Source organism: Vitis riparia, unplaced genomic scaffold (assembly GCF_004353265.1).
Source record: "Vitis riparia cultivar Riparia Gloire de Montpellier isolate 1030 unplaced genomic scaffold, EGFV_Vit.rip_1.0 scaffold732_pilon_pilon, whole genome shotgun sequence".
Lineage (NCBI taxonomy): Eukaryota > Viridiplantae > Streptophyta > Magnoliopsida > Vitales > Vitaceae > Vitis > Vitis riparia.
This window is the reverse complement of record NW_023269757.1, coordinates 51,739-75,000: the sequence shown is the minus strand read 5'-3', so window position 1 is coordinate 75,000 and position 23,262 is coordinate 51,739. Positions and strand designations below refer to the sequence as shown.

General features: G+C 36.9%; 1 protein-coding gene and 1 pseudogene across 1 annotated transcript; both read left to right on the top strand.

The window, feature by feature from the left end:
• Window positions 1–19,585, top strand: part of LOC117910413 — a 37,521-nt pseudogene extending 17,936 nt beyond the window's left edge.
• Window positions 19,586–22,019: 2,434 nt separating this feature from the next.
• LOC117910412 lies at window positions 22,020–22,502 on the top strand. The gene has a single exon (XM_034824482.1). It carries the CDS (start codon window positions 22,020–22,022, stop codon window positions 22,500–22,502), a length of 483 nt encoding a protein of 160 aa, XP_034680373.1.
• Window positions 22,503–23,262: the final 760 nt, after the last annotated feature.

Below are 23,262 nucleotides of genomic sequence, written 5' to 3'. Positions count from 1 at the left end.
TCCAAGATCCCTAAAACCTAGAATTGAGAGAGTTTATATAATATCCTCAATTACCTAACATGTGGCACACTCTCATTGGCCACTTATTACAAAATAATTTCCTAAAAATGATTAAAAAAATAATAAAATGGTGATTTTTAGTCGTGTGGGGTCCACCTAGGACGGATGGAGTGCTCTAGATGAATTCCCGAGGTAGAGGAGGCACAGCATCAAAGTGGCAGTGGGTGAATTCGAAATTGGTGTCATTTTGAAGCGGATTTCGAATTCAAAAGTTGAATTTCGAAATCATTTCGAAATGACCCTCCAACTTGGTGCAGTTGTCTTCAAATGGCCATAACTTCTTCATTTCAGCTCCGATTTGCACACCGTTTGAAGCGTTGGACTCCTGACTTCCCAAGCTTCAAAACATTATAAAGTGTGTATATAATAGGCTCTAGAAAGTGCTCTAAATTTTTCCTCAAAGTCAGAGTATATAATGCCATCAGATTTTTGAGTTCTAAATTTCCATGCAGCTGAATCTTGCTTCATGCCTCATTTCCCATGCTTTCTTGCCTTTTTTCTTACTCCATAATGGTCATTTCTCATCTTTCAAACTCATGATATCCTTGTCTTGCCTTTGCTTACGTTCCATGAGTCTTGACTCACTTATTTCCTCATTTAGCCCTTTCTTGATCTTTCAAAATCTAAAGTCATTCAATTTGCACCATTTTCTTCCCTTGAACCTGAGATAAGTCTCCAAAGTACAAATTAAACTCATGGCTAGGGCCTTAGCATTGATTTAGGTCAAGTTGGGTGATTTGAATGTCCTTTGATGCACAAATCATATCGAATATGTGCTATTAGAGAACATATTTTGGCTCCAATCATCTCCCTTAACCTAAACTTTGCTAGTCCTTAGCAAATGAAAAGAGCAAAAAAGAATGAAAAATATGTAATGAGATTCATGTAACCATATTGACTCAACATAACATGTTTCACACACAAGATACCCAAGTAGACAAATTTCCTAGAAATGAGCAAGATGACACAAGATATGCAATTTCTTAGTTTTCTCACCTTATCTTCGTATACATAAATGTGCATCCATGTTTAGCATTCCCCTTAGTGTCTCTTGATTTTCCCTTGATTGGTTCATTCCACCTAAACCTCATGTGCTTAATTTTGGTGTCCCCTCATAGTATTTTTCTTAAGACTTTTCTTAAACTCAAATTTCATCATTCTTTAAGTTAAAGAGGAGGAAAATTTATTTTGATTTTTCTTTCTTAGTTAGGAAATCTCCTTCTATATGGCTTAATAGGGATCCACCGACAACTCCCGAGTTTTCACCCAAGGTACTAGGTATTGAGGACCTTTATAGGCAACTTACTTCTCAGGTATCACCCTAGCTCAAGGTAGAACAAGGTTGAATTTCTCAAACATTTATTTTTTTATTTTTTATTTTTTATTTTTTTCAAAACTGAGTTTAGCTTATGTAACGAGCAAAATACCGATGACTCCTAACTAGTTGGTTTCGGGCACCAGGGCTTGAAGACACAAGGCCATTACCCCCTTAGATTATTGCTCAAGCTTAAATCAGTCATTTAAAATTTTTTTTTTTCATTTCCTCATTTTATTGCTTAAGAACAACTCTTTTTAAGCTAAAGAAATTATCTTAATGAAGATACCATAAGGGTACACGTGCTTTGTGTGTGCTTTGAGTCTTAAATAGAAAATAACCAACAAAGAAAAATTGAAGGCATTCTAAGGATTCAACCTAACTATTTTTGCACTTAAAGGTATATAAAGATAAGGTAAGTGAACTAATACTCTTGCTCTAACTGTATTTTTTTTCTTAAATTCTAAAGAAATAATACTACTTAAAGCATTCTCATGCTAAATAAACCATGAGTTACCAAGGCAAATCAAGAATCTCATTAACTAACCAAAGATAACATGCAAACTTTTGAAAAAAAAATAATAATAATAAAATAGGGCTAATAGGCTAATAGGCCTTCCCCCCTTAACCTAAATTACACATTATCCCCAATGTATAGGATAAGGGGTCAAAAGAAAGGAAAAAAGAAGATATTACCTCAAGATCATCGAATGAGAAGTTTGTTATGAGGACTTCATATAAACTAGTCTTGCACAAAAGCAACAAGATTAGTAGCAAAAGTATGCATAGAGAAAAACATAAGTGGTGAGAATCTAAAAGAGAGTATAAGAGTACCAGTATGCTCCAAAAATACCATAGTGTATACAACCATATCGAATAAGGTATATATAGAAATGAACATTAGGCGCCAATGATAGGATCGACAACTCCATCTATCTCCTCCAACATAGGTGTAGTAACCTGATCAGTGATCTCCACGATAAGTGTAACGACCTCGCCAAGATCCTGTACCATAGGGGGGTCATCTCGAATAATGATGTCCATACCAGTGTCAGTAGCATGAATGAAGATCTCACCATCAACCTATCCTGCAGCACCTGATGTCTGTAAAATAGGCATGATCTCATGGGCTACTGTCGGTGCTCTAGTGTTAGAGCCAAAACCAATCACCTCTGTGCCTCCATCAATCTCTAGGCTGGTATTAGTTGGTGTAACAAAATCTCATCTCTATCTAGATGGAATAACCAAGGAAGTGAGTTGCTGTATAGAAAAGTGAGGTCATCCATCCGAGTCTCCATCTTACTTAGGCGAGCATCAATGCGGGAGTCCATAGACACAAATAACTCCTGAAGTGTGTCTAGACGAGCCATGATCGATAAGGTACTCGAGGTAGCATCAGCAACCTGAGGCTATGAAGGTCTAGGAAGATCGGAGACTGGTACTGCTGGTGTAGAAATAAGAACAGCAGGCTTTGAGGCACTCGAAAGAGGTGGTGGAAGAGAAATAGGAAGCATTGGTAAACTCGTATCAAAAGTAGGCGTAGACGGGAGCGAGCTCTCTGTAGTAGATGGAAGTGGAACAACATACAAATCTCTCTTTCATCTAGTGCCATGGGTAGTCAACTGTGACCCTGAATGAATCGCTCGAACCCACTGATCGATAACATAAGTGTGAGAAGCCATACGACGATCAGACTCGGGTAATTGGTGTCCACGACGGAGCAAGTAGTATGAGAGCAACCGAGGCAAAGGAATGAGATAGCTTTGAGCTGAAGCTAACTGTTTCTCCTTCACCTTCTGAAAAAAATAAATGATGGTATCCATGATGAGTTGAGCGGGACTCCACCACTCGCTTGTGTACATGTGATATAACCCCCATAAGACTGAACCAGAGCGCTCTGTAGAGTGTCCAAATAGAAAAATATTGGTCTTAATGACCTGATCTACAAACCATAAGATCTGTGGCATCTCAAGGCGAGTGATGGCTGAACGACAACGAGTACCCTGAGGTGCTAGTATATGTGCAATCCTCAGAAAGGCTGGTCATGACTGAGGTGCAAAGCGTGCTTCAAGAGGAGCAGACGATGGTAAACCAAAAGCTGTAGTAATGGTGTCAGTGGAGATAATATCAGCTTGTCCTTTAATAGAAAAATGCAGCTCTCGATACCCCCCTCTTCAATCCTCGAGGGTAGAGAAGAAATCTCGTACACTAGTGGCATAAAAATATGGGGAAGGATCCATCAATGCGAGAAAATAGTATCGATCGAGAAGATGCATGGATTGTGCAGTGGGCTCATAAGTACTAAAAGCCTGTATGTCATAAGAGAACTCTTGACCAAACTCCCGATGAGATAGGTCCACCCCAGGGGCATCATCACAAACTCTTAAAGATGGAGGACATGTTGGGCTCGTAGTAGGAGGAGTTGTCCATGGATGTGGAGGAGTGGTAGTAGGCCTGGTGGTCTTAGGAGTGGTTGAGCGATCAAAACGGGCCTTCGTCCTAGCCTCTACATGCTTGGCTTCAGTCCTCTTAGTGGTTGGACAATCAAAATGAGCCTTTGTCCTAGCCTCTACATGCTTGGCTTGACGAGTGACATGCCTCTCGGTAGGCTCACTAATCACTACACCACTTCGACTTTGCATAAGAGGTCGGGCACGCTTTTGCCTCTGGGAATGCCTAGCCTCATTGTCACTTTGAATAACAACTTTTCTTTTATCTCTAGCCATCTGAAATAAATGTTGAAAAACAAACCAAACTTAATGAAGGGAAATAAATAAATAAAAATAAAAACTCATAAGGGTTAAGAAAACAATCTAAAAAAAATTAGACTCTCATGAAATCTATGGATTCATGTGAATCGGTGGTAGACCATTCCTAAAATGCGGGAAAACATTCAAGATGTCCAACAATGATGAAAACATGAATCTTTGAAGCCTTAGATATAATCCAAACAATACCTAAGTTCAAATATCATGTTACAAGAAAATCAAAGTGATTAGTTAGCTGAGGAGAATGTGCAGAACAAGTAGAAAAAATCTACTAGAGAGTTAAAAATGTTCCAGAGCATATAAAACATAGATTAGGCAACAATTATGCAAAACTCATGGAAAAATAAGAACTTTGCTCTCAAAGTATTCTAAGATGTTCAACAAGTACTAAGAGTCATGTATAAAAAAAAATAAAAAATTTTCTCCAAGTATAAACCAAAAATCCTAACACCCTGAATTTCCAAGGAAATTTCCAAGCAAACCAAATGGACTGTATGAAACCAAAATCAATCTTGTTGTGCTCGGCTTGGGGTTTCGGGGGTCGAGCTCATTATATTTAATATTTTTTATTTATTTATCCAACCGAAACAATAGAAACCCTTAACAATGTTGATGAAAGTTGGGTAACATCGCATTTTATAAGGAGAACCACCGCACAATGAAACCGTAAAAATCAAGAAACATCCATGAAAAATAAACAAGAAACGAGTATGAGTGTGATGCGTACCTGGAATGCGACAAACCCACGACGAAACCCTAAAATTGCCTTCAATGGAAGCTAGGACGACGAACAAGAGAAAAGGAAACAAGGAAGAGAGGAGATGAAGTGGTTTGGAAAGGAGTTTGGATGATTTTGGAATGAGCTTGAAATAGAAATTAGGTATTTTGAATTCGATTTTGGTTAAGAAGAGTCATTTCAAAATTTAACTATTGAAATTAAAAAATAGCCTGATTTCGAATTCATTAATTGATGGTAAAAAAATACCTATTTTAAAATCTTACCATTGAATTCGAAAACTACCTTATTTCGAAATGACTCACTGTAAACAAAAACATTTCAAACACCTCATTTCGAAATGAATAAAAATCGTTTTCTAAATTGGGCAAATTTCAAAGTCACCTTCTGAAGTTCAAAAAAATCTCAATTCTAAAGCAAAAGTTTCTATTTCGAAAAGCCCACCATTTCGAATTTGCTAACTGTAGCCTCAATGCAGTATATAAAAAAAAAACATTTCAAAATTTCCTTAATGATTTCGAAAATAGTTCCATTTCGAATTGACTCACTATTGATTCCCACTTCTATTTCAAAATAGCAACTTTGTTGGATTTCAAATTTGTCTTCATTTCAAAATAACACACTGTGATTGCTGAAGTCCATATTAAAGCATCAAAATTGCTCATTTCGAAATTCGAAATCCATCTCAAAATTCATTGTATTTTGAACTCATTGTTTGTGAGTTCAAAACACCTATTTTGCCATTTACTAGTGATTTCGAAATCAATCTCAATTCGAATTCACTTTCTGTAGATTTAAAATTGCAATTCCAAAACAAAAAATTTGAATTCAAAAATATCATAATATTGAAATCATCCATTACTAGTCTCTAAAAGTGTCATCTCCATTTAAGATTTCAAATTTAAAAACAAAGGAATTTAACCCTTCATCATAAAAATTTAGGATTTCTCTCCCAAGGGCTACTCAATTTTGTATTTCATTCTTTGTATTCAAAGTTCACCAATGATCATCACAAGTAATTTTTTTTTTTTGGAGGCCCATGGTCTCAAATATAGATCAACGTACCTGTAGGAGCTTTGTCACCTTGAACACATGTGAGGCTTACCTTTTCACTCCCTTGAAGTTCTCATTTACTATATCACTCGGATGTTTGCAAGCTAAGTTGCTACAACTCATAAACTCATTAGTAAGTTAAAAACAACTAAAATAAATAAATAAAAAATGCTAACCATATGCTAATGACTAATTGAAAATGCAAAACTAAATAAAGGAAAATAAATAATAAAATAAAACAAAATAAAAGAAATTAAATGAATAAAAGTTTTACCTAAATCTAATTTTTACCTACTGGATTTTCAGAAAATGCTTCAACCCTTTTGAACATCCCCATCAAGAAAATGGAGATTCTCCTCTTGTGTCTCAAATCTTTCAATGAAATGCTTTAAGTGCTGACCATTAACTTTGAATTCATTACATGTCCTCGGATTTTGAATGGTCACAGTACCATAAGGGAAGACTTCTTTTACCACATAAGGCCAATTCCATCTTGACCTAAGCTTTCCTGGAAAAATGTGAAGCTTGGAGTCGTACAACAACACATTTTCACCTTGCTTGAACTCCCTTCGTAAAATAAGCTTGTCATGGTAGAATTTGTGTTTTTCCCTTGCATTACGTAAGCATTCATAACTCTCATTTCGATATGCCTCAAGTTCATTCAATCATATTTCCTTTTAGCTCCAGCTTGATCCGAATCAAAGTTCATCTTCTTTATAGCCCAATATGCACGATGTTCGAGTTCTACAGGCAAATGACATGCTTTACCATAAACAATCCGTACGGTGACATGCCAAGGACAGTCTTATAGGCTGTCCTATATGCCCAAAGTGCATCACTCAACTTGGTAGACCAATCTTTTCTTGTAGTATTGACTACTTTGGTGAGGATTCTCTTAATTTCCCGATTTGCTAGCTCAGCTTGCCCATTCGTTTGAGGGTGATATGGGGTGGACACTTTATGCCTCACTCCATATTTCTGCAAAAGAGTGGAAAAGGGCTTATTACAAAAGTGTGAACCTCCATCACTAATGATTGCTCTCGGAATGCCAAACCTAGAGAAAATATTCTCCTTTAAAAATTTGAGCACCACTTTGTGATCATTGCTCTTGCATGCCACTGCTTCTACCCATTTAGAGACATAATCCACTCCCACCAAAATATAGAGATTACCAAAAGAAGGAGGGAATGGTCCATAAAGTCAAGGCCCCAACAATCAAAGACCTCAACAACACAAATATGATTTTGAGGCATTTGATACCTTGTGTTGATTTTCCCCAGTTGTTGACATTGTGGACAACTTTTGCAGTGAGTGTTACAATCCTTGAACATAGTTGGCCAATAGAATCCACTCTGTAGAATTTTTGCTGAAGTCTTCCTTGAAGCAAAATGACCTCCACAAGCTCCTTCATGGCACATTCGCAATATGTCTTGTTGTTCATCCTCTGGAACACATCTCCGCATAATTTGATCTGGGCAAAACTTATACAAATATGGATCATCCCAAGCATAGTGTTTTGCCCGGAAAGAAAATACTTCTTTGTTTCCATGTTCCATTCTGATGGAAGCTCTCCGGTTGCCAAGTAATTGACTATATTTGCGAACCAAGGCAACTTCTCCACTGCACAAAGTGCATCATCAGGAAACTCATCATTAATTTGTGCTTCCTCGAAATGTGACTCTACTTTAACTCGGGAAAGATGATCAGCAACCACATTCTCTACCCCTTGCTTATCCTTGATTTGAATTTAAATTCTTGAAGGAGAAGGATCCATCTGATAAGTCTTGCTTTGGCATCCTTTTTGTTGAGTAGATATTTCAAGGCCGAATGATCAGTAAAAATTACTATTGAAGTTCCCAAAAGGTAGTTCCTGAATTTATCAAGTGCGAACACCACTGCAATGAGCTCTTTTTCAGTAGTTGTGTAGTTCTTTTGAGCATCATTGAGGGTTTTACTAGCATAGTACACCACATATGGTTTTCCATCCTCCCTTTGACTTGGTACGACTCCCACTGCATAGTCACTAGCATCACACATCAACTCAAATGGGAAAGACCAATTGGGAGGTCCACAATTGGTGCAGTAGTGAGGAGTAAACTTTAGTCTCTTGAAAGCTTCTTGACATGCTTTAGTCCATATGAATTCTGCATCCTTAAGTAGTAAAGCACAAAGAAGTTGAGAGATTTTTGAGAAGTCTTGTATGAACCTTCTATAAAAACCTGCATGTCCCAAAAATTGTCTCACCTCTTTAACAGTAGTAGGCAAAGGTAGCTTTAAAGATGAGCTCAATTTTTGCTGGATCTACCTGAATGCCCTTTTTAGAGATGATATGACCAAGTACTACCCCTGAGGTTGCCATGAAGTGACACTTCTCCCAATTTAGGACCAAATCATTCTCAATGCACATTTTCAAAACTTTTTTCAAATTTAAGAGACAATCATCAAAGGTCTTCCCATAAACAGTCAGATCATCCATGAAAACTTCCATGATTCTCTCTACCATGTCACTGAAAATAGTAAGCATACACCTTTGAAATGTGGTCAGTGCATTACAAAGACCAAAAGGCATGCACCTATAAGCATAGGTGTCAAATAGACATGTGAATGTGGTTTTCTCATGATCCTCCAATGCAATGGCAATTTGAAAATAGCATGAATAGCCATCCAAGAAGCAATAATAGTCATGACCAGCTACCCTCTCCAAAACCTGATCTAAGAAAGGTAATGGAAAATGATCTTTCTTGGTGACTGCATTCAACTTCCTAAAATCAATGCATACTCGCCAACCTATAGTCAACCTTGTAGGAATGAACTCTCCTTCATCATTCTTCATCACAGTTATCCCGCTTTTCCCTAGGTACTACTTGAGTAGGGCTTACCCAACTACTGTCAGAGATAGGATAAATAATACCTGCATCTAAAAGCTTCAATACCTCATTTTTTACTACATCTTGCATAAAGGGTAAATAAATATGATGCATTATTGGTTTTTCATTTTCTTCCAAATAAATATGATGCGTGCAAATCAAGGGATTTATCCCTTTCAAATCTGAAATGGACCAACCAATCGCTTTTTTATTCTCTTTAAGCACCTTCAAAAGTTTAATTTCTTGCTCTTCAGTTAACGTAGTTGAAATTACCACAGGTTTTTCTTCATTTTCCTCTAAATAAACATACTTTAAACCATGTGGTAGGGGCTTTAACTCTGGTTTGCTAATCTCAACCTCTTCCTTTTTGCTTTCTTCATCTTTCTCAACACTGTTCAAAGATTGAATCATATATTTTTCTTTCCATTTTGTAGCAACTTGAACACATTCTTCCTTAACGATTGTAGAGAAAAATTCATCTATATTTTCTTCCATTAACTTTCCTGTGTGTTCTTGCACCAAGGCCTCTATAAGGCATGCTTCCTCATTTTCCACATCATCATGGTCCATTGGTTGCTTGCATAAATTGAAGACATTCATTTCCACTGTCATGTTCCCAAAAGATAACTACATCAATCCATTTCGACAATTAATGAGAGCATTGCTATAGCAAGGAAGGGCCTTCCAAGAATAATTGGAACAGAATTCACACCCTTTTTCAATGGTTCTGTATCTAACACCACAAAGTCCACTAGGTAGTAGAACTTTTCAACTTGCACCAAAACATCTTCGACTACTCTTCTAGGTACTTTAATCGAACAGTCTGCTAAAGAGAGTGTATTGGTAGTAGCCTTAAGCTCTCCCAATCCCAATTGTTTATAGATTGAATATGGAAGCAAATTCACACTAGCTCCCAAATCTAACAAAGCCCTTTCCACGAATGAATCTCCAATCTGGACTGAGATGGTAGGACAACCTGGATCTTTGTACTTCACCATTGCCTTATTCTCAATGATGGCATTGACTTGCTCGGTGAGGAATGCTTTCTTGCTTAATTTAATCCTTTTCTTCACAGTGCATAAGTCTTTGAGGAACTTTGCATAAGCAGGAACTTGCTTGATCATATCAAGGAGTGGAATGTTGATTTTCACTTGCTTCAAAACTTCCAAAATCTCTAAAGTCTTATCCCCCACTTAGTGTCTTTGCATAGCTGAAAAGAAAGGCAAATGATTGGAAACACTCATTTTATCTTTGCTCACAATGACTTCCTCATATTTTTTAGACGATTTCTCATTTCTAACATTTTTCTCCACGGTTGGTTCATCTCTAGTAGGAATATCTTCACTTACAGGTAATTCGGGCCCTTCATATTCTTTCCCATTTCTGAGTGTGATAACTGCATTGCAATCTTCCTTTTGCACTTCAGAAACTTCGTTTACTCCCCTCGGATTTTTCTGTGGTTGAGCTGGGAATTTTCCTTTCTCTTGAGATAAACTTACATCAAGTTGGCTCAAAGTGGTTCAAATATCTACTAGTTCTTGGGATGTTTGAGCATTTATCCTATTTTGATCTTCATTACGCTTGTTTTACTTCTGTATAAACTCTCTCATCATATCTTTTAGGCTTGAGTTAGATGATGAGGTTTGATGTTGCTGTTGAAAATTCTGAGATGGCATACCTTGTGGTTGAAAACCTTGCTGCCCATTAGTTTGATTACCCTGAAATCGGTTTCCTTGCTGTTGAAACTGGCCATTGTTACCTCCTCTCCATGATAGATTTGGATGATTCCTCCAACCCGGATTATAAGTGTTGGAATATAGAGAATTGCTAGAATATTGCTTGAATGTCCCTAAGGCATTGTCTTGCTCCGTAAACATGTCTTGCACTGCAGGTAGAGTGGGACAAGATTGCACACCATGTTCCGTAGACTTACATATCAAGCACAGTTGACTTACCCCCTCATTGACTATTTGTACCTCTTGAACTCCCTTGGCTTCCAAATCATCCAACCTTCTCATAACGGTTACAAACTTTGCTTGGACATCTAAACCCTCTGGTAAGGTATACACTCCACTAGCTCTTGCCCTGTTCATTGTTCTATCTCTAGATGGTTCCTTGACAATTGGTTTTTCCCAACTTCTAGATACCTCGGCAACATAATCAAGGAATTGAAATGCTTGATCAGGGTTTTTATTCATGAAATCTCCTCCACACATAATCTCGAGAAGTTGTTTCATTGGTGGTGACATGCCTTCATAGAAATATGAAACTAGCATCCAGTTGTCAAATTCGTGTTGGGGGCATGCTACAACAATCTCCTGAATCTTTCCCAGCATGCAAAAAATTTCTCATCCTTCATAGCCTTGAAATTCGAGATCTCCTTTTTCAATGCACTGGTTCTATGTGTTGGAAAGAATTTCTGTAAAAACACTGATTGTAGATCACCCCAATTTATGATACTATAGGGTCTAAGACTATTTAATCAAGTCTTAGCTTTATCCTTCAATGACAAGGGGAATAGCTTCATGCGAAAGATCTCCAAAGGAGTGTTGGCTTCTCGAAAAATTGAAATGATGTCCTCAAATTCCTTGATGTGAGAGTATGGATTTTCATTTTCTGTCCCCCTAAAAATGGGTAGTTGAGACACCACTTGAGGTCGAATGGTAACATGATCATGATTTGGAGGTAGCATAAAACACGATGGTGTGCTCAACCTGGGAGGATTTAGAAGCTCTCTCATAGTTCTTTGGCCCTGCACAGGTGGTCGTGGCCTGTTGTTATTACTGTTGAATTCTTCAGTGTCCTCCATATTTGGTTGAGATTCCTCAGTTGTTCTTTGAAGTCTACCTTAAAGATCTCTTTCTCAACCAAGCATAAAATAAAATATAAAAATATATATAAAGATAAAAAATAAAAGAACTAAAACAAAGTAATGCACTATATCCTAGTTATGACGATTGCCAATCCCCCGGCAACGGCGCCAATTTCTTGACCAAAATTCTCTATTGTACCAAAATACTTAGCCTTTTTACGTAGTAACTCTGGTCAAGAAAAACTAGAGAAAGAGTCACTACGGCTTTTGTAGTATTCTGGGTATCGTTTTCAAGGACTGGCTTATGAAAATTGTCAATACTAGAATAAATGAATTGTTTTTGTTTAAATCCTTAAGTGAAAAACAATATGTGAATAATGTGAAACTAAGTAAAAGAAATTAAATTAATAAGAAAAAATGAATATTGCTTTTAAATTCAATTGATTCAAGTTTGGGGTTTTCCACAATCCAACCTAGGGTATAGAAATTAGAGAAAACAAGGGTATTTTAAGTAATATGATCTTAGGGTTTTGGGATCCTTGGCCGCTTGCGATCAAGTTGATTTCTATAACTCAAAATTGCATATGAAACCTAATTTTTCCTTTTTAAAACAGATTCCTAAAACCATCAAATGAATGAGATTGATTATCAATTTAAGATTTGGCTTTTTAACCCTTCCTACTCCTTATAGCTTTGTTTATGGGTAAATAACGGTAGATAAGACGAGGATAACTAATGATTAAGAATTACCAAGAATCACTAATATCAAGTAATAACCTACCGTATCATTCCCTAAACGAACTCACAAGAATAGGATAAAAAAAATGATAAATTATCACCCAACCAATAATTAATCTCATTGTTATAATAATTTACCCATTGTCCCTATAGGTTTCCTAGCCCTTAGGTTTTCATGCTTCAAGCCCCAAGTTAGTTCTTAGCCTCTCATGGGGGTGATGTCACATTCACAATCCATAATAGGGTAAAAATCCATAATTTGAATCAAAAGAAACTAAAAACAATATATTCAATAAAGAAGAAAAAGAAAACAAACCAAAGTTCTCGTCTTATTCCATCTTCAATGTCAAACTCTCTAGAAAAAAAATCCAAGATCCCTAAAACCTAGAATTGAGAGAGTTTATATAATATCCTCAATTACCTAACATGTGGCACACTCTCATTGGCCACTTATTACAAAATAATTTCCTAAAAATGATTAAAAAATAATAAAATGGTGATTTCTAGTCATGTGGGGTCCACCTAGGGCGGATGGAGTGCTCTAGATGCAATTCCCGAGGTAGAGGAAGCGCAACATCAAAGTGGCAGTGGGTGAATTCGAAATTGGTGTCATTTCGAAGTGGATTTCGAATTCATAAGTTGAATTTTGAAATCATTTCGAAATGACCCTCCAGCTTGGTGCAGTTGTCTTCAAATGGCCATAACTTCTTCATTTCAACTCCGATTTGCACACCGTTTGAAGCGTTAGACTCCTAACTTCCCGAGCTTTGAAAAGATATAAAGTATGTATATAATAGGCTCCAGAAAGTGCTTCAGAAAGTGCTCTAAATATTTTCTCAAAGTTAGAGTATATAATGCCATTAGATTTTTTAGTTCTAAATTTCCATGCAGCTGAATCTTGCTTCATGCCTCATTTCCCATGATTTCTTGCCTTCTTTCTTACTACATAATGGTCATTTCTCATCTTTCAAACTCATGATATCCTTGTCTTGCCTTTGCTTATGTTCCATGAGTCTTGACTCACTTATTTCCTCATTTAGCCCTTTCTTGATCTTTCAAAATCTAAAGTCATTCAATTTGCACCATTTTCTTCCCTTGAACCTGAGATAAGTCTCCAAAGTACAAATTAAGCTCATGGCTAGGGCCTTAGCATTGATTTAGGTGAAGTTGGGTGATATGAATGTCCTTTGGTGCACAAATCATATCGAATATATGCCATTAGAGCACATATTTTGGCTCCAATCACATGCTACATACCTTATTGTTGATGTGGCATCAAGTATGAAAACTATTCTCCATTTGTTGTTCCATGTCATCCTTTTTAACTTGGGCACTTAAAGCACGCCTAGCCACAAGTGACTCACCCTCCACTGGATACTCCACATTATCGTCACAAGCATTCTCCAGTGATGGCATCTGGTCATCATCTTCCTTACTTTCAGTTTCCACCTCTTCATCAACATGTGCGATCATGGTCCTCTTATTTAGGCATTGTGAAGCTATATGACCTACTCCCAAACAATGAAAACACTTAATATCATGATTACGAGTTTGGGATTCATTTTTACCTTTGTTGACATTGGGAGCTTCATCTCTCCTTTTTGGTGGTTCGGTTTTAGACTTGAAAACAACCCCTTCATCTTTCCTCCCATTTGGCCTCCATGAAGCAAAGGAGACGGGATTTTGAAATGACCAAGTTCTTTTCCTTTTAAGTTGTCGTTCCACCTTTATTGCCATGTGCACCATGTCCTCCAACTCCACTTAGTGTTGTAACTCCACCACGTTGGCAATGTCCTTATTCAGCCCATTCAGAAACCTTGCCATAATAGCTTCTCTATATTAGCCTGAATCATGGCAATCTCCATTTCCTTGTGATAGTCATCCACGCTCCTATAGCCTTGAGTAAGACTCTGTAACTAGGGACAAACCACCTCCTCATGGTGGCTTTCATTTCTTCCCGTGTCTCAATAGGCCTCTCATAGTTTCTTCTTCTGTTCATCACAAGTTGATCCCACCATATAATAGCATAGTCAGTAAAATCAATCACAACTAGTTTTACATTTTTCTCCTCGGAGTAGTTATGGCACTCAAATATGAACTCCACCTTCTTCTCCCACTCCAAGTATACTTCTGGATCATTTTTCCCTTGGAATGATGGTATCTCATTTTGATGTTTCTTAGGTTTCTATTAGTCCCATCTTGCCATCTTGGAGCTCTTCAGAAACCTCTACCAAGCCTTTCTCCCCTTGGCGCAAACCTGCCCTCATGGTTCAATGAAGCCTGATCATCTTCATCTTCAAACTCATCCTCATGGTAGTCATTAGAATCATCAACGCGCGCACGCCTTTCTTGCCTTCTAGCACTAGGGGCTTTTTGGGTACGCTTCTCTCGCAAAGAAGCGATAACAGCGTCTTGCCTATCCATCCGATCCCAAATATAATTAAACACCATGTTCATGCGTTCAAACTGTTGTTGCATAGCCTGCAACATGAGGGATAACTCCTCCCCTCCTTCCTTATTTGATGTTTCACCCCTGGAAGACATATTTTTTCAATTACAAAAAAATGTTAGAAATAATTCCTCACAACACTCCCTCACGTGTTTGCACTCACACTCATGTTTCACTCTTAAATTGGTTTTTTCCCGATATTAGTCTCACACTCTCTTGCCTTTTTCCACTCGTAGCTTCCTCTTTTCAGTTTGCTTAAACTAATAAACTTGATCAAGAAATTCAACTTGTAGTATTTAAACTAAAACCAATGGCAAGAAAATGTGATATAAACACTAAATCAAAGGAAGAAGACAAAAGAAAATAATATTTTGATTTGAGAGAATTGAAACTACACACAATTTTTTATTTTATTTTTTGCTATTTTCTATTTCTTTTCTAAAGTCTTTTTTTTGTTTTTTTGTTTTTTTTTTTTGGAGCTTAGTGCACGATTTTAACCTAGTGTATGTCAAAAAAATAACAACGAGGAATAAAGAACACAAAAGGAACAAGATAGGATGATAACAGGAAACAAAAGATAAAGGGATAGAAAATTGATTTTAGAACTTGTGCTCTGATACCAAATGATGCGAATCTCAATCGACACGCTTTGAAACCCAACAAACAATATTGGAATAATTGCTCAAGAAAGCTAAAATACAGATTTTTGATAGAACCCTAACCCAACGTTTATAAGTGAAACGCGAACCAAAAGTATAAGTAACGGACCTTGACCCAATGATTGCAATGGAATCACGAATCGAAGGTATAAAGTTTGAACTCCACAAGGAAGAATCCCTAATAAGTTCACAGTTCTTGAAGAACCAAAAGAAGAGCAAAACCTCACATTTTCTGATTTTTTATTCAATAAAAATTATCCCCTATTACAATGAGTGCATGCTATTTATATGTCATGAAAAAAACTTACTAAATATTAAAACCCTAAATAAAAGTTGATTTGGTCTGAAATTAGCAGATCCAAAATAGGAAAATGGGTAAAAAACGTTCTAAATAATAAAAGTCTAAAATTAAAGTAGATTTGGCCTGAAATTAGAAGCTCTAGAATAGGAAAAATGTCTATTAACTGATATGAAGTTGGAAATTCAATCAGTCATTAATCCACGCCATAAATCACGCCCAATCAAGCCAGATTAGCCCTCAATAGCTTGGATTAAATTTATTACACTTCCATCTTCCTTTGGGCCAAGCTTGGAATGTCATGCGATAGAATCAGCCCAAATCTCTTGAATTAGCCCATTAAGTGCTTCTTTGATTTTTTGGATCTTGCTTTAGTAATAGGCCCAATTGGAACATGCAATGGATCCTTGAATGCTTGTTGATTCTCATCACAACTGATACTTTTCTTCCTGGGATGATTATGGATGGAAACTTAACATTGACTTCATGGGTAAGTCCTGTTGAGCCTGCACCTGGAAGCTATACTTTCAAGCAAGATGATGATGAAGATCAGTATATCATGCTTGAAGATTCAATTATTAAATATTGGAGAAGTGAGGAATCAGAAGGAATGCGTTCTGCAGTAGCCGAGCTCTTATCCAATTTTAGCAAGACCCGCAAATCAACTGGGTCTCAATTTTTCCGCAGTTCTTATACACGGTTGGTGATGAATTTCACCAGGGAAATAAGATATCTAAGTTGGGATAATTATACGGAGGAGTGGTCTGCATTCTGGTGGGCGCCGCAAGACCGATGCAGTGTGTTGAACGCTTGTGGAAATTTCGGTTCTTGCAATGTTAACAATGCATTTATGTGCAAATGTTTGCCTGGATTCGAGCCTAACTCGTTGGAGAGATGGACTAATGGAGATTTTTCAGGTGGGTGTTCTAAAAAGACAACCCTCTGTGGGGACACATTCTTGATCTTGAAGATGATTAAAGTAAGACAGTATGACATTGAGCTTTCGGGTAAGGATGAAAGTGAATGCAGATGAGAGTGCCTTAAGGCCTGTCGCTGTCAAGCTTATGTTGGAGTTGGAACGAGACAAATGGACCGTGCTAGAACCCCTCCCAAGTGCAGGATTTGGTCTGAAGATCTCGGTAGTCTTCAGGAGTATTACACAGATGGCTATCATCTTTCTCTCCTTGTCGCCAAATCAGATATAGGTATCCTCTTTGCTTGCCCCCTTCTACTTCTGAATCTAATTGATTGTTAATAACGAAAAGCATGAAATTCATTCTAATTCTGCAGAATCAACAGTAAGAAATTGTGAAACTTGTGGCACAAACTTGATCCCCTATCCACCAAGCACTGGACCAAACTGTGGTGATCCCAAGTACTTCAGTTTCAGATGTGACAATGCCACAGACCAAGTCTGGTTCGCCATACCTAATGGCAGCTACCAAATAACCAGCATCACTCCAGAGAGATCGAACTTTCTCATCCAAGTGAATGATATTGACAACTGCAAAGCACGGAATTCACAAGACAAGAAAATCTTGCAGCTCAATCCGCCTTTCAGAATAGCTAGCTGGTGCAATGCTGACACAGGAAATTCTAGCTCTAGCATGTCTATGAAAGGTTAGTATGAAATAGAAATAAGTTGGGATCCACCACCAGAGCCGGTTTTTACCTCAGAAACAGACTGCAAGGACTGGCCAAATTCGAGTTGCAGAATGCAAAATAGAACGAGAATGTGCTTTTGTAATCAAAACTTCAAATGGAACAGGTCCAGTTTAAATTGTACACAAGGTGAGGATGCTCATCAGCAAGCATATTACTAAATTGCATTGAAAGACACACTGATTAGTAATGGCAGATAGGCTGCCTTCTCCATGAATGAGAGTGGTCTTTCTTTGTTTCAGATGGTGGCAATCTTGCAGAGCCTCCAACACCTGCTAACCAGAACTCATTATCATTATCATCCTTGGCTCGGGTAGTTGTGGTAGGCATAGTAATTGCTGTTGTAGTAGTTGCACTTCTATGCATCATTGGTTGTATTGCTTATTTTCGAAAAAGAACCACCTCCAAAACGCAAGGTAATCTTTGTGCTATTTGCACACCTTTTTTGTTTCATGTTGATTGGCAGAATTGAGAATATTTTTAGGGGACTTCTTTATAATGTAGTTTTGTTTCTGAATTCAGAAAACAGAACAAATCCAGGGCTTCACTCATATTATAGCGAGAGCCGTGTGAAACACTTAATAGACTCTGAGCAATTCAAAGAAAATGATAAGAAAGGCATTGACATACCATTTTTCAACTTAGAAGACATACTGGCTGCTACAGATCACTTTTCAGATGCAAATAAGCTTGGACAGGGGGTTTTTGGGCCAGTTTACAAAGTAATAGTTCTTAATTTTCACATTAGTCTCATTTCAAGGTTTCTGATTTGTCTGTTTAATACCATGCGCTATGATATCTAGGGAAAGTTTCCTGAGGGCGAGAAATTGCAGTAAAGAGGCTCTCAAGAGCTTCGGGACAAGGCTTACAGGAATTTAAGAACGAGGTTATGTTAATTGCCAAACTTCAGCATCAAAATCTGGTTAGAATTTTGGGGTATTGTATTGAAGGAGATGAGAAGATTTTACTCTATGAATATATGCCCAACAAAAGCTTAGACTCTTTCATATTTGGTTTGCCTCTAACCTGCCTAAAAGTTCCTTTTTTTTTTTTCTCCCATATTACAATGTATACATATCTGAAGTCGTGCTTTCCAATGGGAACATTGCAAGATCAAACTCTATGCCTGTTACTGAACTGGGAGAAGCGGTTTGATATCATTTTGGGAATTGCTCGAGGGCTACTTTATCTTCACCAAGATTCAAGATTGAAGAATATTCATAGAGACTTGAAAACAAGCAACATTCTACTTGATGACGAGATGAATCCCAAAATTTCAGACTTTGGCTTGGCAAGGATTTTTGAGAGTAAGCAAGTAGAGGCAAGCACAAACAGAGTAGTTGGAACTTAGTAAGTACTGCATATTGTGTATGGTAAAATGCAAGTAGTTGCATGATTGCATCCCCAATTAACTGAGTAGTGTTTTTAACTGGTTCAATGCAGTGGCTATATGTCTCCAGAGTATGCATTGGATGGGTTTTTCTCAGAAAAGTCTGATGTCTTTAGCTTTGGTGTTGTGGTACTTGAGATCATCAACGGGAAGAGGAACACCAGATCTTATCAGTCTGACCGGAATCTGAGCCTTCTAACCCATGTAAGTGCTTTGAATTTCTCATTTGCATTGATCCTTTGGACATTCTATATATATGCCATGAAACCCTTGTACGTCCAAACTTTCCCAGGCATGGAAGCTGTGGAAGGAAGACAGGGTGTTGGAGTTGATGGACCAGACACTAAGTGAAACATGTAAAACAAATGAATTTCTGAGGTGCGTGAATGTTGGGCTGTTGTGTGTGCAGGAAGACCCAAGTGACCGTCCCATCATGGCAGTTGCAGTTGTAATGCTCAGCAGTGACACTGCCACACTCCCAGTTCCTAAACAACCAGCTTTTGTCGTAAGGAGAGACCTTTCCAGCTCAGCTTCTTCTTCAAGCAAACCAGAAGCATCCTTGAATAGTGAGGTCCTAGCCACCATAGAAGAAGGTCGATAGGCGAGGAGGATCTCCCATGAACCCTTACGTTTTAGGCCATGTTCGGTACTTGATTGTAGGGAATGAAAATCAATGTTCTTATTCCTCTTAGAATATGAGTGAATTTGGTGCTTCAGTTCTTATATTTGTATGCATCTAGCAATATAAATTTGAAATGAGTATTTGTTGTTATTTCAATATTTAAAAATAATAGAAATGAAAATGAAAAAAATAAATAAATTAACCACGATATCCTTCCACATACTTTTGTTGAAATCAACATGGAATCCTATTTACGAGACAAGTTTCACTTCTGTTAAAATCATATTTAATTCCATCCCATCGTCGTTAAAGTAATCAAAACATGAAAATAGATGAGAAAATGAATTATAATACATCGCTTGAACATTTTAATGTAATTCTTTTTTGTTATCAGTATCCATCCAATGTCCTGTATATTGGAAAAATTGAATAGCTCTATTCCTACAGTCACCAATAATAGTTTTCACATGGGGCCTTGATGAATGTTTTCCTTATTATTGGGAAGAAAAATAATCATGGATAGCAAAGGAAAGGGTGGTTCCTACACCAAACCGTGTGGATCTCCTTTTCCCAAACCATGAGGAAAGGGGGAAGCAAATACTGTGGGACCAAGGGATCACTCAAGACAACTATTCAAAAGTGTAGAAATCTAACGTATTTCTCACTCAAGTAGAAGCATTGACAATGATGTTTTTCCACTCATTCAATTCTTTGTCCAATTTTATTTGTTCATGAGCTTGTGGCACAACCCTGGTTTAAAAGTCTTTACCAGTCAATCCAGAGTGGATAAGAAATCTAAAAGATCTCTCTTGGATAGGATTTTGTGCAAAGACTTTGGAATTTGGTTGCTGTTAAGATAATTTTCTGTAATTTATGTGGGTTAGATAAGATTTTGGACTAGTTTTAGGGTGTTTCTTTGGTTTTGTGGATACCAATTTCATGAAAATTGAAGAATAAAAAACTATCAATTTGTTTAATAGTTCTCAATCTGAAAAGGAATCAATGAAGACTCAAGTGTTTCCATGTCATATAACTATATTTTTTTCATTGTAACTATTCTATAAGCTTAGGTGACCAGGTGGGTTGATCCAACTTTTAAGCTGAATCTCAAATGTCATACATGGGTGAATCCAAAAACTAATTTGATCAAAGATAAAAATATCGGTAATCACGGATATATCGATACTCCTTGAAATAATTTTGTTAGAATAATATTTTCATCAAATATTGTTTTTATAACCTCCAATACACGGTATATCAGTCGTATATTTTGATATTTTCTTCCATGGTCCTGACCCCTCTGACACTGAGAAATGTGGATGGCTAGATCATGCTCATGGCCGACATTCCGTACTCCTATCCAATGGATTCTCACTAGATTCCAAGCCCCATACACACTAGTCACTAAGCTGTACCTAACTTCCGCACAACAGACACAACTAATACATTATTATACAGCTTTGGGAAGTCAAATTTGGCGTTTGCACCATCATCAGCATAAGGGGTTTTGTATAATATAATGCTTTCATTCAATTTAGCCTAAGATATGGACCCTTATAGTCAGTTGTTGGATGCTCTAAGCTTAGCTAATGGCAAGATGCAACATCTTTTCTTTACGTAGACTACGAGTGTCAAAAGTGTAATATAGTTCGTTAACATGACTCGAATTCAATTTATTTTTTGTGGGTTTAAGGATTAAATTTATGTCAATATGTATAACTCATTTAATAAATAAGTTATTTTTAAATAAATTAGTCAAACACAATTTTGATCCTAATTGACCAACTTGATAATCATACTGATTAATATGATTAACTCTAACTCATTTAACTTATATTTAATTTATTTAAAATTTGATTTTAAATAAATTAATTAATTGAATTATAAACATATTATATTAAGAAATTAATCGTGTAGATTTGTATAAGACCTAATTTTGTATGATTATTAGATTAATTAAATGAATTATAGGACTTATTGTTTATTAAATAATTAGATGAATTTATGTTTTTTTAATCCGATTATTATCTGTATCGTACTTGGGTTTGATCTATTTAATAAATATCATGATTAAGAACCATGATGAATTATCATCCTATGGTGTTGGCCACTGTGGGGATCCATTTTTAAATGCTATGATAGGCTTCTCTCAACTGAAAAACCCAAAACCCATATGCCATGTTATGTTAGAACTCATGAGAATTTGTCTCTAAAGTTTGAAAAAGTCTTAGTTAGACTTAGTCTTTATTATTGTTTCATATCAGATTCTTACTCCATAATTTTCTGTTTTCAGTTAGTAAAAGTAGTGTCAATAAAATCTGAAAGTAGTTGAGATTTTTTTGTAATTTTCGTTTGGTTGTAAGCCTATAAATAGGCACTCTCATTGTGAAATAGATGTGTGCCTTCCTTCAATTCTTAACTCTCAAATTATTTATTTTTTCTCTGCAAGTTCTAGTTCTTTTACAAATTCTGACAGTAGTATTAGAGCCCTGTTCCTACGGGTTGTGAGGCAAAGTTTCTTTGAGTGTTTTGAGTGCTAAACACAGTGAGGTTGAGTGATTTATTTTTTTCAGGCAGTTGTGGTGCAAACATGTCTACTTCCAACAGTACTTCCTCTGTTATTCTAGTGTTTAATGGTGAACACTATCACATTTGGGTTGTTAAGATGAGGTTTTACTTAAGGTCTCAAGGTTTGTGGAATGTTATGATGTCTAAAGTTGATCCACCACCATTGGGAGCAAATCTTACAGTTGCTCAGATGAAAGCATATGAGGAGAAAAAACTTAAGAAAGACAAAGCCATCACCTGCCTGCATTCAGGACTTGCAGACCACATCTTCACTAAAATCATGGACTTGGAAACACCTAAACAGGTATGGGACAATCTCCAAGGTGAATTTGAGGGCAGTGACAGAGTCAAAATTGTCAGGCTCCTCACATTGAAGAGAGAGTTTGAATTGATGAAGATGAAAGACAACGAATCTATGAAAGATTATTCTAGCCGGTTGATTCGTTCCCAATTGGTGTCTCAGCTGATTCGTGTCCAGCTAGTATCCCTTTATTGTGGTTCTTAGAAGAGAGTAATCAACAAAATGTATAACCTATTACACCATGTACTAGGATAGCCTTAGCTAGCATAGCATAGTGGCTCTAGGGTCGTTCACTGGGATGGGTTTTCACTTCACAATTGATATTAATTCAAAGCTGAATTGGTGGCTTTTCATTTCAAGGTTAGCTTTAAAAGAAAACATAAAGATGTTTGAATGAAAAAGGTTTGGTTTTAAACTAACCAAAAATAGTAACTGATTTTACTTACAAAGAAAAGTGTTTCTTGGAGTTTAGATCACTAGGCTCAGGTTCCTCATACAAAAAGGAGAGTTCTGGTCACTTGTTTCTTTTCCTCGCATTAAAGAATTAACATATAGTTAATTCTCTAACCGATGTGGTACAGATGCTTCCCATTAATGGGTTCAAACACTAAATCCCTCTCACTGATGCACCTTGCAATGGCTCGTGCCTCTCACCTAGCATTTGCCATTCAAGGTGATCTTTAACCTTGGATTACCCGTCTCAAGCTCGCAAGAGATAACTAATGGATGTCTCCTTGGAGTCCAAAAGCTTACCAAGTGTTGGCTATTCTAGAAAATCCTACCTTCAAGTCACCTCCCAAAGGCTCGCAAGAGATAAACTAGTGCATCTCAATGGATGGAGATCACTTGCCTTATCAAGTGTTGGCCCAGGTGATTTAAAGGCGTTTTAAGTTAACTAAAAAGATAAAAACCATTAACGGGTCACACTTTCTCTTCATTAAAAACTAAAACAACAAAACTTCCA

Coding starts and splice junctions, on each gene's coding strand:
- LOC117910412 (XM_034824482.1), top strand. CDS start 22,020: ATGTCTACTTCCAACAGTACTTCCTCTGTTATTCTAGTGTTTAATGGT.